Here is a 14556-nt window from a genome sequence, read left to right as displayed (position 1 = left end):
GGAGAGCGACCTCGAGCTTCCCCCACGCTTTTGTAATTAGTAATCGAAACCGACGTAAACGAGAGAAAAGATTGCCAGAAAGTTATCGGTACGATATCGCTAAGTCTTCGATCAATGATTTATTCTCGCAGAAAATTCTAACGCGATACGTATACGTTGCATTCTGAGTAGTGAAATTCAATGTAATAAATAAAAATGTTAAAAAAATAACGAAGAATCCCTCGAAGTTTCAAACTCGATTTTATCGAAAACCAGTCCTCGAATGAAAAACTAGTATTCCATCCCTGAATTCTAGTGCCTAATCCTGAACGACTAACGACTGGTGTTCGGAATATTCTGCAAAGTTCATTCGTCATAGTGCTTCTGGTGTTTGCAACAGATAGTTACGCGTGTGTTACAATTGTGACACAATATGTCGCGAGAATCTGGTACGTAATAAAAATTCGAAACTTTGTATCGTGTAATTTGTTATACGACATTTTTCAGAGATAAAAAACAGTGTGTGTAATTTATCGAAGGCTAATTAATCATAGCTAAAAGCTTTCTTATCTCGAATGATTTATTGCTTTCTACTATTCACGCTTGCAGTCCGAGTCAATGAATGCTGATAGCTACGCGACAAATGTAAACTTTGCATTATTAACAGGATCTCCGGTTCGTTCATTAAAACGAGAGATACGGTGTGAATATCTTAGAAAACGCGCTCGAAATTTACATATCTTTCGTGGATCATTATTCAACGTCACGCGGTATTAACGTTAATGTTACGAACATGTCCAGTGCTTCGTTATTCCTTTCATCATTTTACTTCGATATTATCTCTGTACAACGTTGGCCAGTTTTTGCAGTAATTAACTTTCAATTCTATTCATCGACTAGAAAATATTATTTCGTGAAATTGCGAAGAATATTTTTCGCCAAGCGAACGCTCGATACGCGATTAGTTTAAATAAAAAGATTGAAATACTTAAAATAAGAAAATGGGTTGTTCAACGTGATATCTGCTACATAGCAAATTCAGACAAGAAGATCGGAAGATATTAGTCGGCAAAAATTTGTTCGTGAAATTGAAGACTCGGTTTGAAACGGAATGCAAGGACTTAGAAGGGCTAGCGAAGCTCGTCATTGGAAACTGGAGTAGTAGTGGTGAGAAGGGCGACGGGAGTCACCCTTTCGACCGCTTTCCACGGCCACTAGCTATTTCTCTCACTCGAGAGAGCACTCGACGCAATCTGCCGCCCCGCATTTGCATACATAAGCTATTAAGCAGCTCTTTTCATTTCCTCCCGTTTATGACAGTTTAGTTAGAATAATGTTTTACAAGATTGCCGCGCGAACACTGCTTCGCCTAATGACATTTCTCCATCTGATTAATGCCCCTCCGCGTTATCGTTCACCATGCCATGCCACCGTTTAAACGACCTTTTGAAATCGATCGAGTCCAGCCGAACCGAACCGAACCGCTTCGTACTGAGCGATCGAAAAGAAATGCCTTTTGTCGTTGAATTAGAATTTTAGAAAATATTACAGTTGCCTATATTCTTATCGTTATTTCCATAGACTTTATCGCGCGAAACTTGATTTCCTTAGAAACATTAAACGAATAAAATCTTTAAAGGTCTGTACAAATTTCCATTCTTCAACCTTCGTTTAACTTTGCGCAAGGAATTCTCGCAAGCGAGTTTGATGATAATCTGTTTGAAGTTAATAAAAACCACGAGAGAAATTTTTAATGAAAATTCTTGCTCCGTACATAAGTTTTTACGAGGCACTTGTATTACGATGGTTTTGCAGAAGATATTAAATAATCGGTGAAACAATACATCTGGTAATATGTCGGTCTGTGATGCGCGAGAGGCTGGCTGCTCGTTTTTATTGTCCTCTTTATGGACACGGGACGAGCCGTTTTGAAGGCGCGTGTCATTATTTACGATGTTGCCTCTATTTTAAGATGATACCGCAGCTTAAGACACGAAATTTATAACCGCGAACGCGCCATATGCGTTCCTTTGTGAACCAACAGCAATGTTTCGAGATATCCGTAACGAATACGCGGCACTTGTAATTCATGAGTCCCCGTAACATTATGTGCTAAATATCTCTCGTTACTCTTGTCCGCTGTAACCAAGGAAAGTTACAGCATTTTCGATGTAATATCGCGATTACGCAACACGCGTAGAAAAATCGATGTGAAATCGAGATTAACAAAAAGATATGAAGATACGAACAAGGCGTATAAGATAAATTAAAAGGAATTGCAATGGCTCGTGTGACTATACATGGAAATATTTAGATCCTCTTCTTCCACTTAAAGAGAAAACGTAATGGAATTTTCGACAATGAAAGTATGAGAGGAGATAGCCGCAGAAAGCAGATAACAAGTATGCAGATTCCCCCTTGAACTGATACAATATTTACAAGACTTTCAATGTTTCAGAGGCGCAGTAGCCTACTGTATTATTTATACTCCATTGCTTATGAATAACTGCTTCTATCCGAAACGCATACGTATCTGCACTTAAAGTGGAATTTATATGGCGGCCGTTTCTCTTTTTCCGCCAACGTTTTCGATTATTTGTATTCATAGTCCAGGAATCGGGCAAACGTGGGAATTTCTGTCACTCGGAAGAATATTATCAGACAAAACTGAATAATCGTTATCCTTCCGTAAAATTAGTTAAACTTTCAGAAGTTCAATTAACTGTCTTAAATAATTCCAAGCGAAAATAAAATGAGAATCACTTTTCGAAACGTGTTGTAAATTCACAATCAACTAATATTCGTGGTATTAAACTTTCTTTCTCTCTCTCTCTCTCTCTCTTTCAATAAATATATTTTAAACTGAAATATCGCAGCTGCCTTCTTATCGCTGCATATCGAAACCATCGATTCGCTCGATCCACATATAGAGACAGTGTTTTCATTTATGAGTTAACAACGTTGCAAAAGCAGGATCAAGCTCTCTTGTCCGTGGCGTGGCCTCGCCGGCGAGATTTCATTAGAGGGCCGGTGATATCGCGGCAGAAGAAGAATAATAAGTTGAAGCGCAATTAATAAACGCTCTCGATCGGCGTCGTATATCAGGATGGGTAATTAAGCGCGTAACTATAGAATCTCGAGGCGTGGCCATCCCTGGCTAACCTGTTGTACGCCGCGACGAGGGAGGGCGGTATTATTAGTCGCAAGACGCTATAAATATAAGCCGTTACGAATTAAAAGAACCTTCCCTGCCTTTATTACAACATTTTTAATTACTGTGAAATGGCCTGAAATTTTTTTCATCCCTCCTCTACTTCATCTACTTCGTCTACTTGCTCCGTTTACGAGCTGCGAGAAAACGCACGGTCGCTAATTAAACGGAACGCTTCAAATGCCGAACACCGAACGCGTTAGATCGGCCCCCTTTCGCAAGCCTCCATATCCGCCCCCTCCCGGTTCTTCTTTCTTTCTTTTCTTCGATTCCACCAGTTCGAGGGGTGTATCTCGTGAACTATGTCCTATGTTCGAAATAATCGATTTTAACCAAGTAGGAATTCTATCGAATCGCTGTGTGTCGTGGAGTACGAGGATCGACCGAAGCGTCAGAAACAACAATTCTAACCAGCATGCGAATTTTTACGTAATTTCATACATTTACGGAGATAATTATAGAAACGAAATTTAAACAGAGATTTATTCGACTTGTCAAACATCGCTATACTGTAACCTTTTGTAGCTTTAAATTTACATCACGCAACAGCCATAACCAAAGTTGAGAAAGTCACAGCGTAAGAATGTACGCTTTCGACTGATCGCTACTTCCATTTTCCAACTGAAAGATTTTCTGTGCGGTGGAACTTTTCAGCAATTCGTATATCCACGAAGCAACATTTTTCGAAAGAAAAATTTTCCGTGACAAAGTAGCTTTTCAACGATGCAAACGCGGATTCTGGTCGAAAGGAAGCCACGTTAGCGTTCGCATCGTTTGCATATCCTTTTGAAGCTGGCCTCCACGGAGGAAGAGTGTAATCCGTTTCAGTCGCTCAGTTTATTCTGCATTGTGTTAATACACATACAATGGCCGGTCGCATAAGATACGGTGTGTGCATGTAGACCAGACGCGCGACCTATTCAAAAGGTGAGTATGCAATTGAAGAAAAATGCATGTCCTCTCGTCGGACCGTTCAAAAGCTCGGGAAAGCATTTCCATACATTTACAATTCTATTATGCATTTCTTTATGACGCCGTCGTTATAATAAGCGCGGCCCGAACGCAGAGGCTTATTAGCAGTTATCGGTCAACGTTCTGCTAACAATGCTTCTTCTTCTCCTTTTTCTTCCTTTTTGGTTTTCCTCTTCTTCTTCTTCTTCTTCTTCTTCTTCTTCTTTTGTTATTTTCACCATTGACGACATTGTTTGTTAAACGTAGATTCTGTACAATGAAATTTCAAATTCTGTTAAAATCTTTTATTATTATTTGTTTCAAACTCTTCCAGATTTTATTTTTGTTTGCGTTATTTACGAGGCTATGTTGCTCGAAGATTACGGAACAAACATAAGCACAATTTTCTTCATTTTCTAATCTTTAAGACTCCTTTCCATTTGATATAAATCATTGGAAGGATTCCCTTCCACTTAATACTTGAAATAATATCGTATTTTTATCCAATCGCCAATGCAACGCAAAACCATTCCATCTCCAAAATTCCACGCATCGAATCATCGAAAAACACGACAATCCTGCTTGCCAATCTTCCATTTAATTCCGAAAACAAACTGAACCACCCATCCCAAATCGTACATCAACGATTTCCTTAGAACCAACCTACCCGGTACATTGTCATGCAAACTGGCGTTGGAAAAAGAAAGAAATAAAGAGGGGACAGAGGAAGAAATTTCAGCAGGCATGAAAACGTTCAATTTCGACTGGGTCGATTCGCTGATTCCTAAATAGAAGGTAGAGCATCGTCGTCGAGCACCACAGGTCTTCGATGTTTAATCGTCTGTCAAATTCACGGTACGCAAGCTCGCTATCAATTCGCTTCAGGGGGTAGAAGAACGCGTAAGAAGGGGGGAAAACGACTTGTATCGGAAGACTAGTACGTGAAAAGTTACAATCGGCACGGAAGGTACGATTTTAATAACCATTCGTTTCGAATCGCAGTTAGGTCGCAGTCCAAGCACGAGAAAACGAGTTCCATCCTTCTGTCCCTCTTCCTTTTCTAATTTTCTTTCATTTTGGGGCTCCCTTTACCATCTCCTTTTGCCATTCGTCTATTTTTAAATAATTCTTCACGTTTCTTTTTTATTCGCGAATCTCCGTTATCTCTTCCCTCCCTCCTTTGTTTCACATTTTCCTTACGGTCTATCTCTATCCTCTCTTTTATCGTTTCTTCTTTCTTTCATTCCAGACTTCGCGTCTTTCCCATAACACACATAGTCGGTTTGATTAGAACGACACGAGCGATAGAACGCGCCTCGCGAGGAGGAATACGATCGTCCTATGTATTCATTTGCTGAACACGTTCACCGCGTGTAAACTAATTTACTCGGGAGAATCGGCTAGCTACCGTTACGTACATTATAATGTATACACGCATGTTCGATACTCGCTGCTTATTTCTTCCTCTCCTTTCCTCTCCCAATTTTTTTTTTTTTTTTTTTTTTGTAAGATCACTATGCTATCTATAATTGATATCTATGAAAAATCGATGTATCTTTGGTAATATAGTATGATTACGGAGTAAGAAAATTAAACACAACGTATCGCCGATGAACTTGATTCCCCGATATGTATAGTGCTTGAGACGCGTTTATTCTCAGGTTAGTTTGTTTGTTTTGGTAGCAATGCGTTAATTACATTTCCCGTGAATAGCTGCACGGTCTTTTTTGGTTTCTACGCAATTATAGCACTGTCACTGCGTGATATATGTATGCTCCGTTTCTATGTCAAGTACTTGGTTTATTTTACTCAGCTCGTTTCTTTGCCGTTAAGAACATATCGTCGATTCGCTGGATGTCCTAGTCTCAGCAGTGCTGTACTCTTCAGTTTTACGATTAACCAACTATCTAGCCTCGTGAGGTTTAAATTAAAAAAAAAAAGAAAAAAGATTAAGAGTTAAGGATATAATCGTACGCGATATTGCTTATACAGAATATCGAGTGTGAAAGATTTAATGGTCGAATGACATTTATTGCCACGAAGCTCGTCATAGTATAAATTTTCCTCAAGTTTGATGGCAAGATCGCGACAAGTTGACGCCTTAAATGTCGTCCCTCGACGAAGAAGATTCAACGTGATCGTTATTATCAACGTAGCGGCTCTCGTCCGGGGAACTCTTCTCAATTAAAGCTGCCTTAATGTATGCATCGAGTTCTATGTCCTGTAGCGGAAGCCGCGAGAGGGATTCTAAGGTGTTTGGCCGTGAGAGACGGTTTGATTTAAGATGAGACGTCAAGTGTAGCAACTTCGAAGGGCGAGGCAAAATCCTCCGTGTCAATTCTCAGAGCAATCTGCCGATGCAGATTAGGATAGTCTCTGTTCGTCCTTTGCTCGTGCACGATTTCACCGCCGACTCTTCTCTTCTCGTGGTCTCGCGTGTCGAGATTAATTGGGTCGAATTGTCCTGACGGAATTAATGTCGCGAGTTCGATTCGCCGCGAACGTTTTGCAAACTAACGAGCTACCGTGATCTCGCTTCCCGCCCGTTTCGATTAATTGTACCGCGTTCATCGCTGATTTACGAGTTACTCTCTTAATATACGAGTTTCTTGCTTCTTCGTTTACGGATGAGAGCCGTCTAATGAGATTTTAATGAAATGAATGGAGTTGGAAGCTAATTTTGTTGAATTTGTTAAAGATCAGTGGCTAGAGCGATAGGCGTAGTGGCAATTTTTTAAACTTTTACAGAGAGATAAACGAAGGAAAATGGAAGACGTCGAGCAGTTTGCAAATCCTATTACATACATATATTTCCCCTTTATACTCTGACGAAAATTAATGCGTGCAATTTAACGCTTTTTACGAGGAATCGTTTAGACGTTAACGTAATAGCCGTGTAACAGGTATACGCAAAGAGCCTGCTATAAACGCCATGACAACGTGTATGTATGAAAATGAGGTACAAATTCAAAGTTCCATATCTGTCGCCTTCGCCCCTACGTATAATCATTTTCAAAGCGAACTAGCGCTATTCTTCTAGGATATTCTCGTAAAAAAAAAGTGAAACAAAAAATCAGTAACGATTACTTAGTTTCTGTGTGAAATTTAAGAAATTTCACGAGGATAGAAAAGTACGATTGGGGTGAAAACGATCGAAAGAACGAAGCTGAGTTAAAGACTAACGACAGTCGTGGATGCACAAGGTGCATTATGACGAGTAGGTCCAGAAGTTACGTAACGAGCAGCTATTTGACATGGGACGTGTGTTAGCCAAGGGCTGTGAGCTTTCTCTCCTCCCGTTGCTTGCACTTAGCTGAGGGGTGAGTGTCCTGGGGATGCGAGCCTCCAACTGTTATGGTCAGGATTACCCCCGGGGTCGATGCGTTGGGGTCTCTCCATTCCCCCCGCTGACCGACACACTTAGAACAACAATAACTCAGTAATCCACGCGGACCTGCGTCTGGGCGCCGATGAAAAATGTAAAAATCCGGAAAACCGCTGCCCCGTGACAGTTCAATACATTTTAAATGCGTTCCGGCGCATTTGTGGGATACGATAAGCATCCACGATATCCAACACCCCCAATATGTCCGTTATTTATCGTCAGATTTATGGAATAAACGAGTAGCGTGTCACAGCAGGCTTAAACCATGTGGTTTCTTCGATTATGTGCGCGTGTGTGTAGTTTTGTTCTATTATTAATGCTTCTGGATACGGATGCTGCAAAGTGTGTAGAGTATATGTATGAATATTTTTGTAGGAAGTTTAAACAAGCTAAGGGTGATTTTAGAAATATTCTATCGATCGCTAAGAGAAGAAGTTAATTTTGTATTACGTTCCTGTATATTTTTTAAATTACTTTCTTCATATTGTTCGCTTCGTTTCGATCCTACTATCGAATTAATTTATTAAGATTTTCCAGACATTCGACCGATTTGGGATATTCGCGGCTCTTTCTTCAGCCACGTACAATTCGCAACATGGAAATATAGTTAGAGGGATACCTTCTGAAAAGAGTGGCCTAACAGGGTGCGGAGTTTACGCTGGCGGCGTTGAGTGGATCCTAATAAAAGACTATAGTCGGCTTATCGAATCTCGGATTTGCGGTAGCGGAGAGTGTTCATAGCCTGTAGCCATATTCACCCCTCTGTCAACCTTCAACCTCCGGCTCCATTATCCTAGCTTTCCGTCGCGATATCATTTACCGACACTTCCAGTATCTTGAGGAACGTTTGGTCTTATGGCGCGCGAAATCTCCGCTCTGGAGATTTGAATGTCTCGGAACCGAGACGCGATGTTTTATAAACCAAGGACCTGCGACAGTACGCATCGATAATCGTTAAATTTTCTATGCATCCACATGGTTTACCTACTCGATAAATTTTTAAACGTTTTAAAATATTAATAGTACGGCGTATGACTTTTGTCCGTTTTACATTCTTCTCGAAACTAAACAAATTCTGATACAAGTACGACTAGATCGGATCGAACGTAATTGAAGAACGAAAATTCGCTGGAAGGGAAATTTCGCTGGAAAAGGGCGATATCTTCGAGTAACTTGTAACGAATTAGAAAATATTTAGTCATAACAACAAGGAAAGAATGGGGCGAAGGAAGCTCTCTCGATGATGATCGAAACGATGAACGGTTAAAGGAGACAAAAGAAAAGAAAAAAAGATGAGAAAGAAGAGAGGAAAGAATAGGAGGGTTGGTGGAATGCCTTTATACGGCGCATCTCTATGAGATTCTTTCACGACACGCCGATTTAAAATGCCTTTTAAGAAGCTAGGTAGGGATTGGTGGAATTGTGCCGGGCTGAATCGAACGTTCAACGTCTGTACCCTCTGATGCTCCGTAAGTTGCATTCCTACTTTCTACCTTAATAAGAACGTCGACGTGTTCGTGTCTATACTTATGCAACGAACCGTGCTCGATTAGACGCCGTGGAAAGGAGCAATATTCGATTTGCCCCTTCGATGAAACGTTCGATCTTCTTGCACCGTTCTTAATTCGGCGCAACGCTTCTTATTAGAAATATAGCTAGAGGATGAGTTGTTTCTTTTCATATTTCCAAATGTTAATGTTATTTCGTAATATTATTATTGAGATACTATCAATGGGAAGCTTAACGTTGGCAGATCTTTATAGTTTTACGAAATATACAAATTCCAAGCTATAGAGGTTTTCGAGCTCGGTTAGTTTCGAGATGGCAAGAGGCGATATCAAATTAAACACATAATACTTTTCTGTGATTTTATGCCAAAATTTTGACAGACAAAACTTACGAAACGATCTGAAATCACGTTTATAGAAATTACATAAATTTCTAACCCGTGTTCCAATATGTAGCGATAAATGAAAAAATAAAGAATTAAGAAGTGGAGAAGATTCGAAAGGAGGAGGATTTAGAGGGAGGGGATGAAGCATCGCGCGAGCATAGAAGACGAACAAGGGAGTCCAAGCGGTCCTTCGGGAAACAAAAGCGCTCGTTTGGCCGCATTATAATACAACGACAGTGAACATATCCCCGCAACTTAAAATCGCGCTGCTTTGCAATTCCGCTCTCCATCTCGAATTTTTACATAATCGCGTTTCAAAGCCGGATAATATTTATACGATAATTGAGCTGGCCACGTCGGCGCACGATAATGCACGCACATTATGGAAATGTGTAAACGCGGTGCTTTGATCATTTTCTCCATTCGTCGGATTACATTGCCTCTTCTTCTTCTTCTTCTTCTTCTTTTCTTCTCGTTCTTTAGTTCTTAAAGTTCCTTCTCCCGAGACGATTTTTTCTTATGAAGCAACGAGCATATTATTTGCTTCTTTTTAAGTTTCTCAAGCTTGATGTTTTTAATAACGAGATTGCGTAATTAGAGGTCTCTGCGTTATAACAGTTACTCGTAGATTGGAAGCTATTGTTCCGAACCTTGTAATATTCTTCGATCGTATATTGAAATTAGCTTTTTTTTATATATTGTCCAATACAATGATGACAATCGCATCTCGTTACGGTGCTAATGAGATTCCAAGATGTTTTGTACGAAACATACAATCTATGTATATATAAAAGATTTGTATGCAAAGTGTTCAAATAATTTCGTGAGGCTATGCGACACTCAACCTAATAAAACACACGTGGACGACGCAATCACCGATGATCGACGTCGTCGACATCGTCGATGTGGACGAGGACCATGGTGTTGGTTGCGTAAGCCCATATATATATCGAGGATCGCGGGCCCGCGAGACGACTTTGAACCGGCCATTATGGAGATTCATAGGAAGCATATTATGCGTTATATTATGCGTATGCAAACGGAATTACGTGTTCGAGGTCGCGGCTGAGGGGATAAAACGCGAGCAAGGCGAAAACTTTTGGTAATGGGGATTATTACCTAGGGGTACGAGGCGCGATTACGGTTCGACTCGCGTCCCGCCGCAGTTTAGTCCCATTTACATTGTTAATAGAATCATTATTAGGTTATCGTGGCGATTTATTCGACTAATTGGGACCCGGACCATTCGTGGGCCCAGAGGAAAAATGCTCGGCCCGATCAGAACGCTCGGCTGTGGCTGCTTCGAGCGCCGGTTAACGCCGATCCGACGTTCCGTTCTAGCCACGAATATTCGAACGTTATTATCCTGCTGATACAGCCTGCGAAATCATAGAGCAGCGAGCGGGCGCGCGAGGGCCTGGCTCTGAAAAAAAGTTAATCGTCGAGTAGCGCAATAATTACTTTCGCCCGGCTCTGCCCTACCAGCTTCACCGCGAATACGCTTGCTCCTCGTCTCGCGCGTTTCCATCCTTCACCTGCGTATTCGCCAATCATTACGTTTTTAATGGAAATTTATCGTTTTCTTTTTTGCCTCGTTTGCTGTTTGGCTTCGCGTTTTTGTGATGTTGATTTTTGCTTCAAAGGAATAAAAGGATGCGATGTGTGACAAATGAGTTTCTTGGAATACGACGGGCTTGTGAATTGAACGAATTTGAGAAGTCGAAATTGCAAGAAGTAAGGAAGAACTATAGTATTGAAAGAAGAGCCAGATACCAATTTAACATAACAATGTCTGGCAATTTGAGAAAGTTCGTCAGATTCGCGATTTCGCGATCTCCTATCACCATGGAAAGATAACTATCACCTTGCGGAGAATCGCGTATACGTTCGGTTGCCAGGTAATTTACATCACAAGAAAAAAGTCCTCGATACCTTAAAAATTCTCAAGGTCGTTTACTCCTCATTTTCGAGCTATCCAACCACATCGATTCACACGGCAGCTGCCTCGAAATTTCGTCGGACCCCTTCAATCGCGCGATTTGCATCCTTCGGCCTTTAGCGAGTCGCTCAATTACTAACAAATATCATTTGTAAATAGAAATAAATTCTGTGAATCTTTTTGAATAACAGCAAACTGAGCATTAGTACCGGCGTTTACAACTACAATCAAGTTCCCAAGTATAAAGAAACGTTGAATCCCAAACAAATATTTTTATCTTTCGACAAAAACGATTTCTTCAATATAGAAAAAAAAAAAAAAAAAACACATCAATCTCTTCCCTAAATTCAACTAAACAGCTATACTCAAAAAATGATCTACTTCGAATAAGAAACATTCTCCCTGTAGAAGAAGTAGAATAAAAAGAGCGAAAGCAAAGCAAAGAAAGGAATAGGAGAAAGACTGCAATATCAAAGGAAACAAAGCAACAAATAAAAAGGAAATGAACGGAAGCAAAAAAGAAACGAAGGCAAATAGAAGAAACGAACTGGGCATGCATTCTGACTAAGTGCTGGCATACCTTTCGAAAGCGTAGTGTCTCTCGTCAAATCTGTAACACATAAACAAGCATACGTCACTACAACAGCATTGGTAGAGGATCCGGCGCTGGGGTCATTGGATCAGAATAAAAGCCAGTGTGTGCTAGTCCGACCCGTTTTATAAACTAGTTTCGTGCAGCCTTTTCAGAGCGAGGGAGAACGAGAGAAGAAACCGCGTGGATAGAGGAAGGGAAAAACGAAGGAAGAAAGAAGGCAGGGGATGGAGGATAAACGTGAAGGGTGGCTGGATGAAGATTCAGGTGGGTAAAAAGTGAAAGAGAGAGAAAGAAAATGGGGAGAAGAACCGCGAATATTATTTGAGCCGGTAGACGGGTAGTTTGGTGCACATAAGTAGTTATACCTATAAGTAGACATAATCATCACCAGCGTAGGTAGGCAGACGGGTAAGGTTAATTTCCAAACCCCGTATTATGGTCCCCGAATCAAGTTTTCCATAGTATAATAAGCAATTTTATGACGTGCACTCGTAATTATATTGAGATTAGATAAGACCGGACCCGTTTAGTTTTTGCAGCCCCTAACCTGCACGGGCATTGTCCAAGTGGAAAAATTTGGACCCGCGACAAGGTTTGTGTGCGTCCGTGTGTGCGATTCGATACGTCTTCGTAGAACGTCTATACGTTCACGTGACTTTGATGATACGTCTGTGCCTCTCGGGAATATCGTTAAGGATGAAATCGATCAGCTTCATTTTGATAATAAAAGCTGCAACATGCCGATGACTATCCAGTTGCTAATCATTCGAAATAATATTTAAATAGGTGGAATGTGCGTTTCGTGGATTCGTTCCTGAGTCTTTAAACTATTTACTGTCAGCGAATTTAGAAAAGTTACGAAAAGAACTGATTTAACCTCCGAATGTTAAAGTCACACAGTGGTTATTCAAATTCTCTGTTTTCAGCAAGGATTCCACTTTCTGAGATCTGTAAATCCAAAAACCACGGTCGTATGCTCTGAACGATCCGAAATCGATTTGCAAAGAAGGATGGAGAAGAAGCAAGCGTACCGGGAGCGATGGTTTTTGTTTGGCGCGAAACTCGAACCGACAACAAACAAGCCCCGCGACACGTTGCATTTACAATGCTATTTTTCTCCTAAATGGAACTTCTTCTGATATCGCGATCGAGAAGATCGGCAGAGACCGGCGTTTTTCCGATAGGCCGTGATCGAGGGTGCGCGGGCCCGCGGCTCGGAATGTCGGACGAACCGATAAAAACCGAATCAAATATCCTACCGTTCGGTCTTCGTGGGCCTCGGCCCCGACTAATGAAAATACCCATTGTTAACCGGCCGGTTTTGCGCCGAGAAATTTTCGGCCCCAGTATCTCGATCTCGTGCGGCATTTCACTGCCGGACGTATTAGGCTGAACACGTAATTACTGCGAGTTTCTTTCCGCCCTTCCTCTCCAACGACGTACACGTTCTCCTATTTTGGACGCGCCGATCGTTTGAATTGACTCGATGGATAGGAAAAAGTCGCGAGAAGATGCTCTTGGTTGCTCTTGGAAATCGGCGAGAATGTTCTTTTGGTTAGTGGCGATGGGAGAAATTTTTTATTCGATGGGGCCACAGGGAAAACGATGGTTGAAAGCGTTGCTTATATGACAATCCTTTTGATTCAGACGTTATTTCTCTCAGTTCCGATCTTTTACTCTAAGAGATCTGTTTTATTCGTTAAACGTGATAATTCACGCCTTTCTTTGGCTATATATTTTCGTATGCTATGCATATACGTAATACGCGGTCTGTACATTTTTGCGTTCTTAAATTGAAATCCAATTAATTCTTAACAAAGAGCGAGTGCTATTTCGTTTGACGAACAAATTTTCGAGACGTCTTGGGTATCGAAGAAAACACGAAGTTTCAACGCGGAAGACGAGTCGTGGCCTCCGTTGGGAACGTCGATGGCCACACGACAATCGCAGTCAATTGCCATTACGGGAAATTAAATCAGTCGTGCTTCTATTTACGCGGACCCCAGCGTCGTGTAAATTGACCGACCACCGAGAGATAACGCCGAGACACTCGATGGTGGAACTAAAAGACGGAATCGAAATCGAAAGTTTTTAATGGTCTACGAGATCGAACCTCCGACGAGGTTTCACATTATAATATAAATGTATATCCGCAAATGCGATGGAAACTGTAAGAAAGAATCAATCTACTTGACCTAATAAGAAGAATTTAAATTCACATTAAATAAAAGAAGATTGAATTGACAAGGAGAAAAGATTTTATTGTAAAATCATATAAGCATACGCTATCGTCGCTGCAACGTTAAAAATTCTCTACTACTAAACAAACGAAACGTGATCAGAAATTCTCTACCAAAATATGCTGTCGACAGCACCATCGAATTAAACGCCACGTCAAAAATACCTTAGTACACGTACAGCCAAGTCAGCGAAACGCTTCTGGACACGCTCGAAGATACTATTTATCGAAAACGCTCTAGCAAAATACGCTATCAGCGAATCGAACACCACGATACAAGTTGCCCGGTACTAAGCAAAGTCTGTAAAGCCGCGGTAGTGTAATGGTACCTCTCGTTTGGTCGGCGACGTCGACTCAAGACTC

General features: G+C 41.0%; 1 protein-coding gene across 9 annotated transcripts in view; it reads right to left on the bottom strand.

The window, feature by feature from the left end:
- Nucleotides 1-14556, bottom strand: part of LOC132905372 (klarsicht protein-like) — a 262601-nt gene that overhangs the window by 77333 nt on the left and 170712 nt on the right. For 7 of the 9 annotated variants that reach the window (XM_060960377.1, XM_060961204.1, XM_060957033.1 and 4 more), the window contains one exon: nucleotides 11940-11969. The exons of the other annotated variants lie outside the window; for them this stretch is intronic. In XM_060960377.1, coding sequence (XP_060816360.1) covers nucleotides 11940-11969 — 30 coding nt within the window. The remainder of the gene's footprint in view (nucleotides 1-11939; nucleotides 11970-14556) is intronic. 9 annotated transcript variants of the gene reach the window in all.

This window comes from Bombus pascuorum, chromosome 1 (assembly GCF_905332965.1).
Source record: "Bombus pascuorum chromosome 1, iyBomPasc1.1, whole genome shotgun sequence".
In the NCBI taxonomy this organism is placed as follows: Eukaryota; Metazoa; Arthropoda; class Insecta; order Hymenoptera; family Apidae; genus Bombus; species Bombus pascuorum.
The sequence above is the reverse complement of the archived record's forward strand: the minus strand, read 5'-3'. Positions and strand labels throughout refer to the sequence as shown.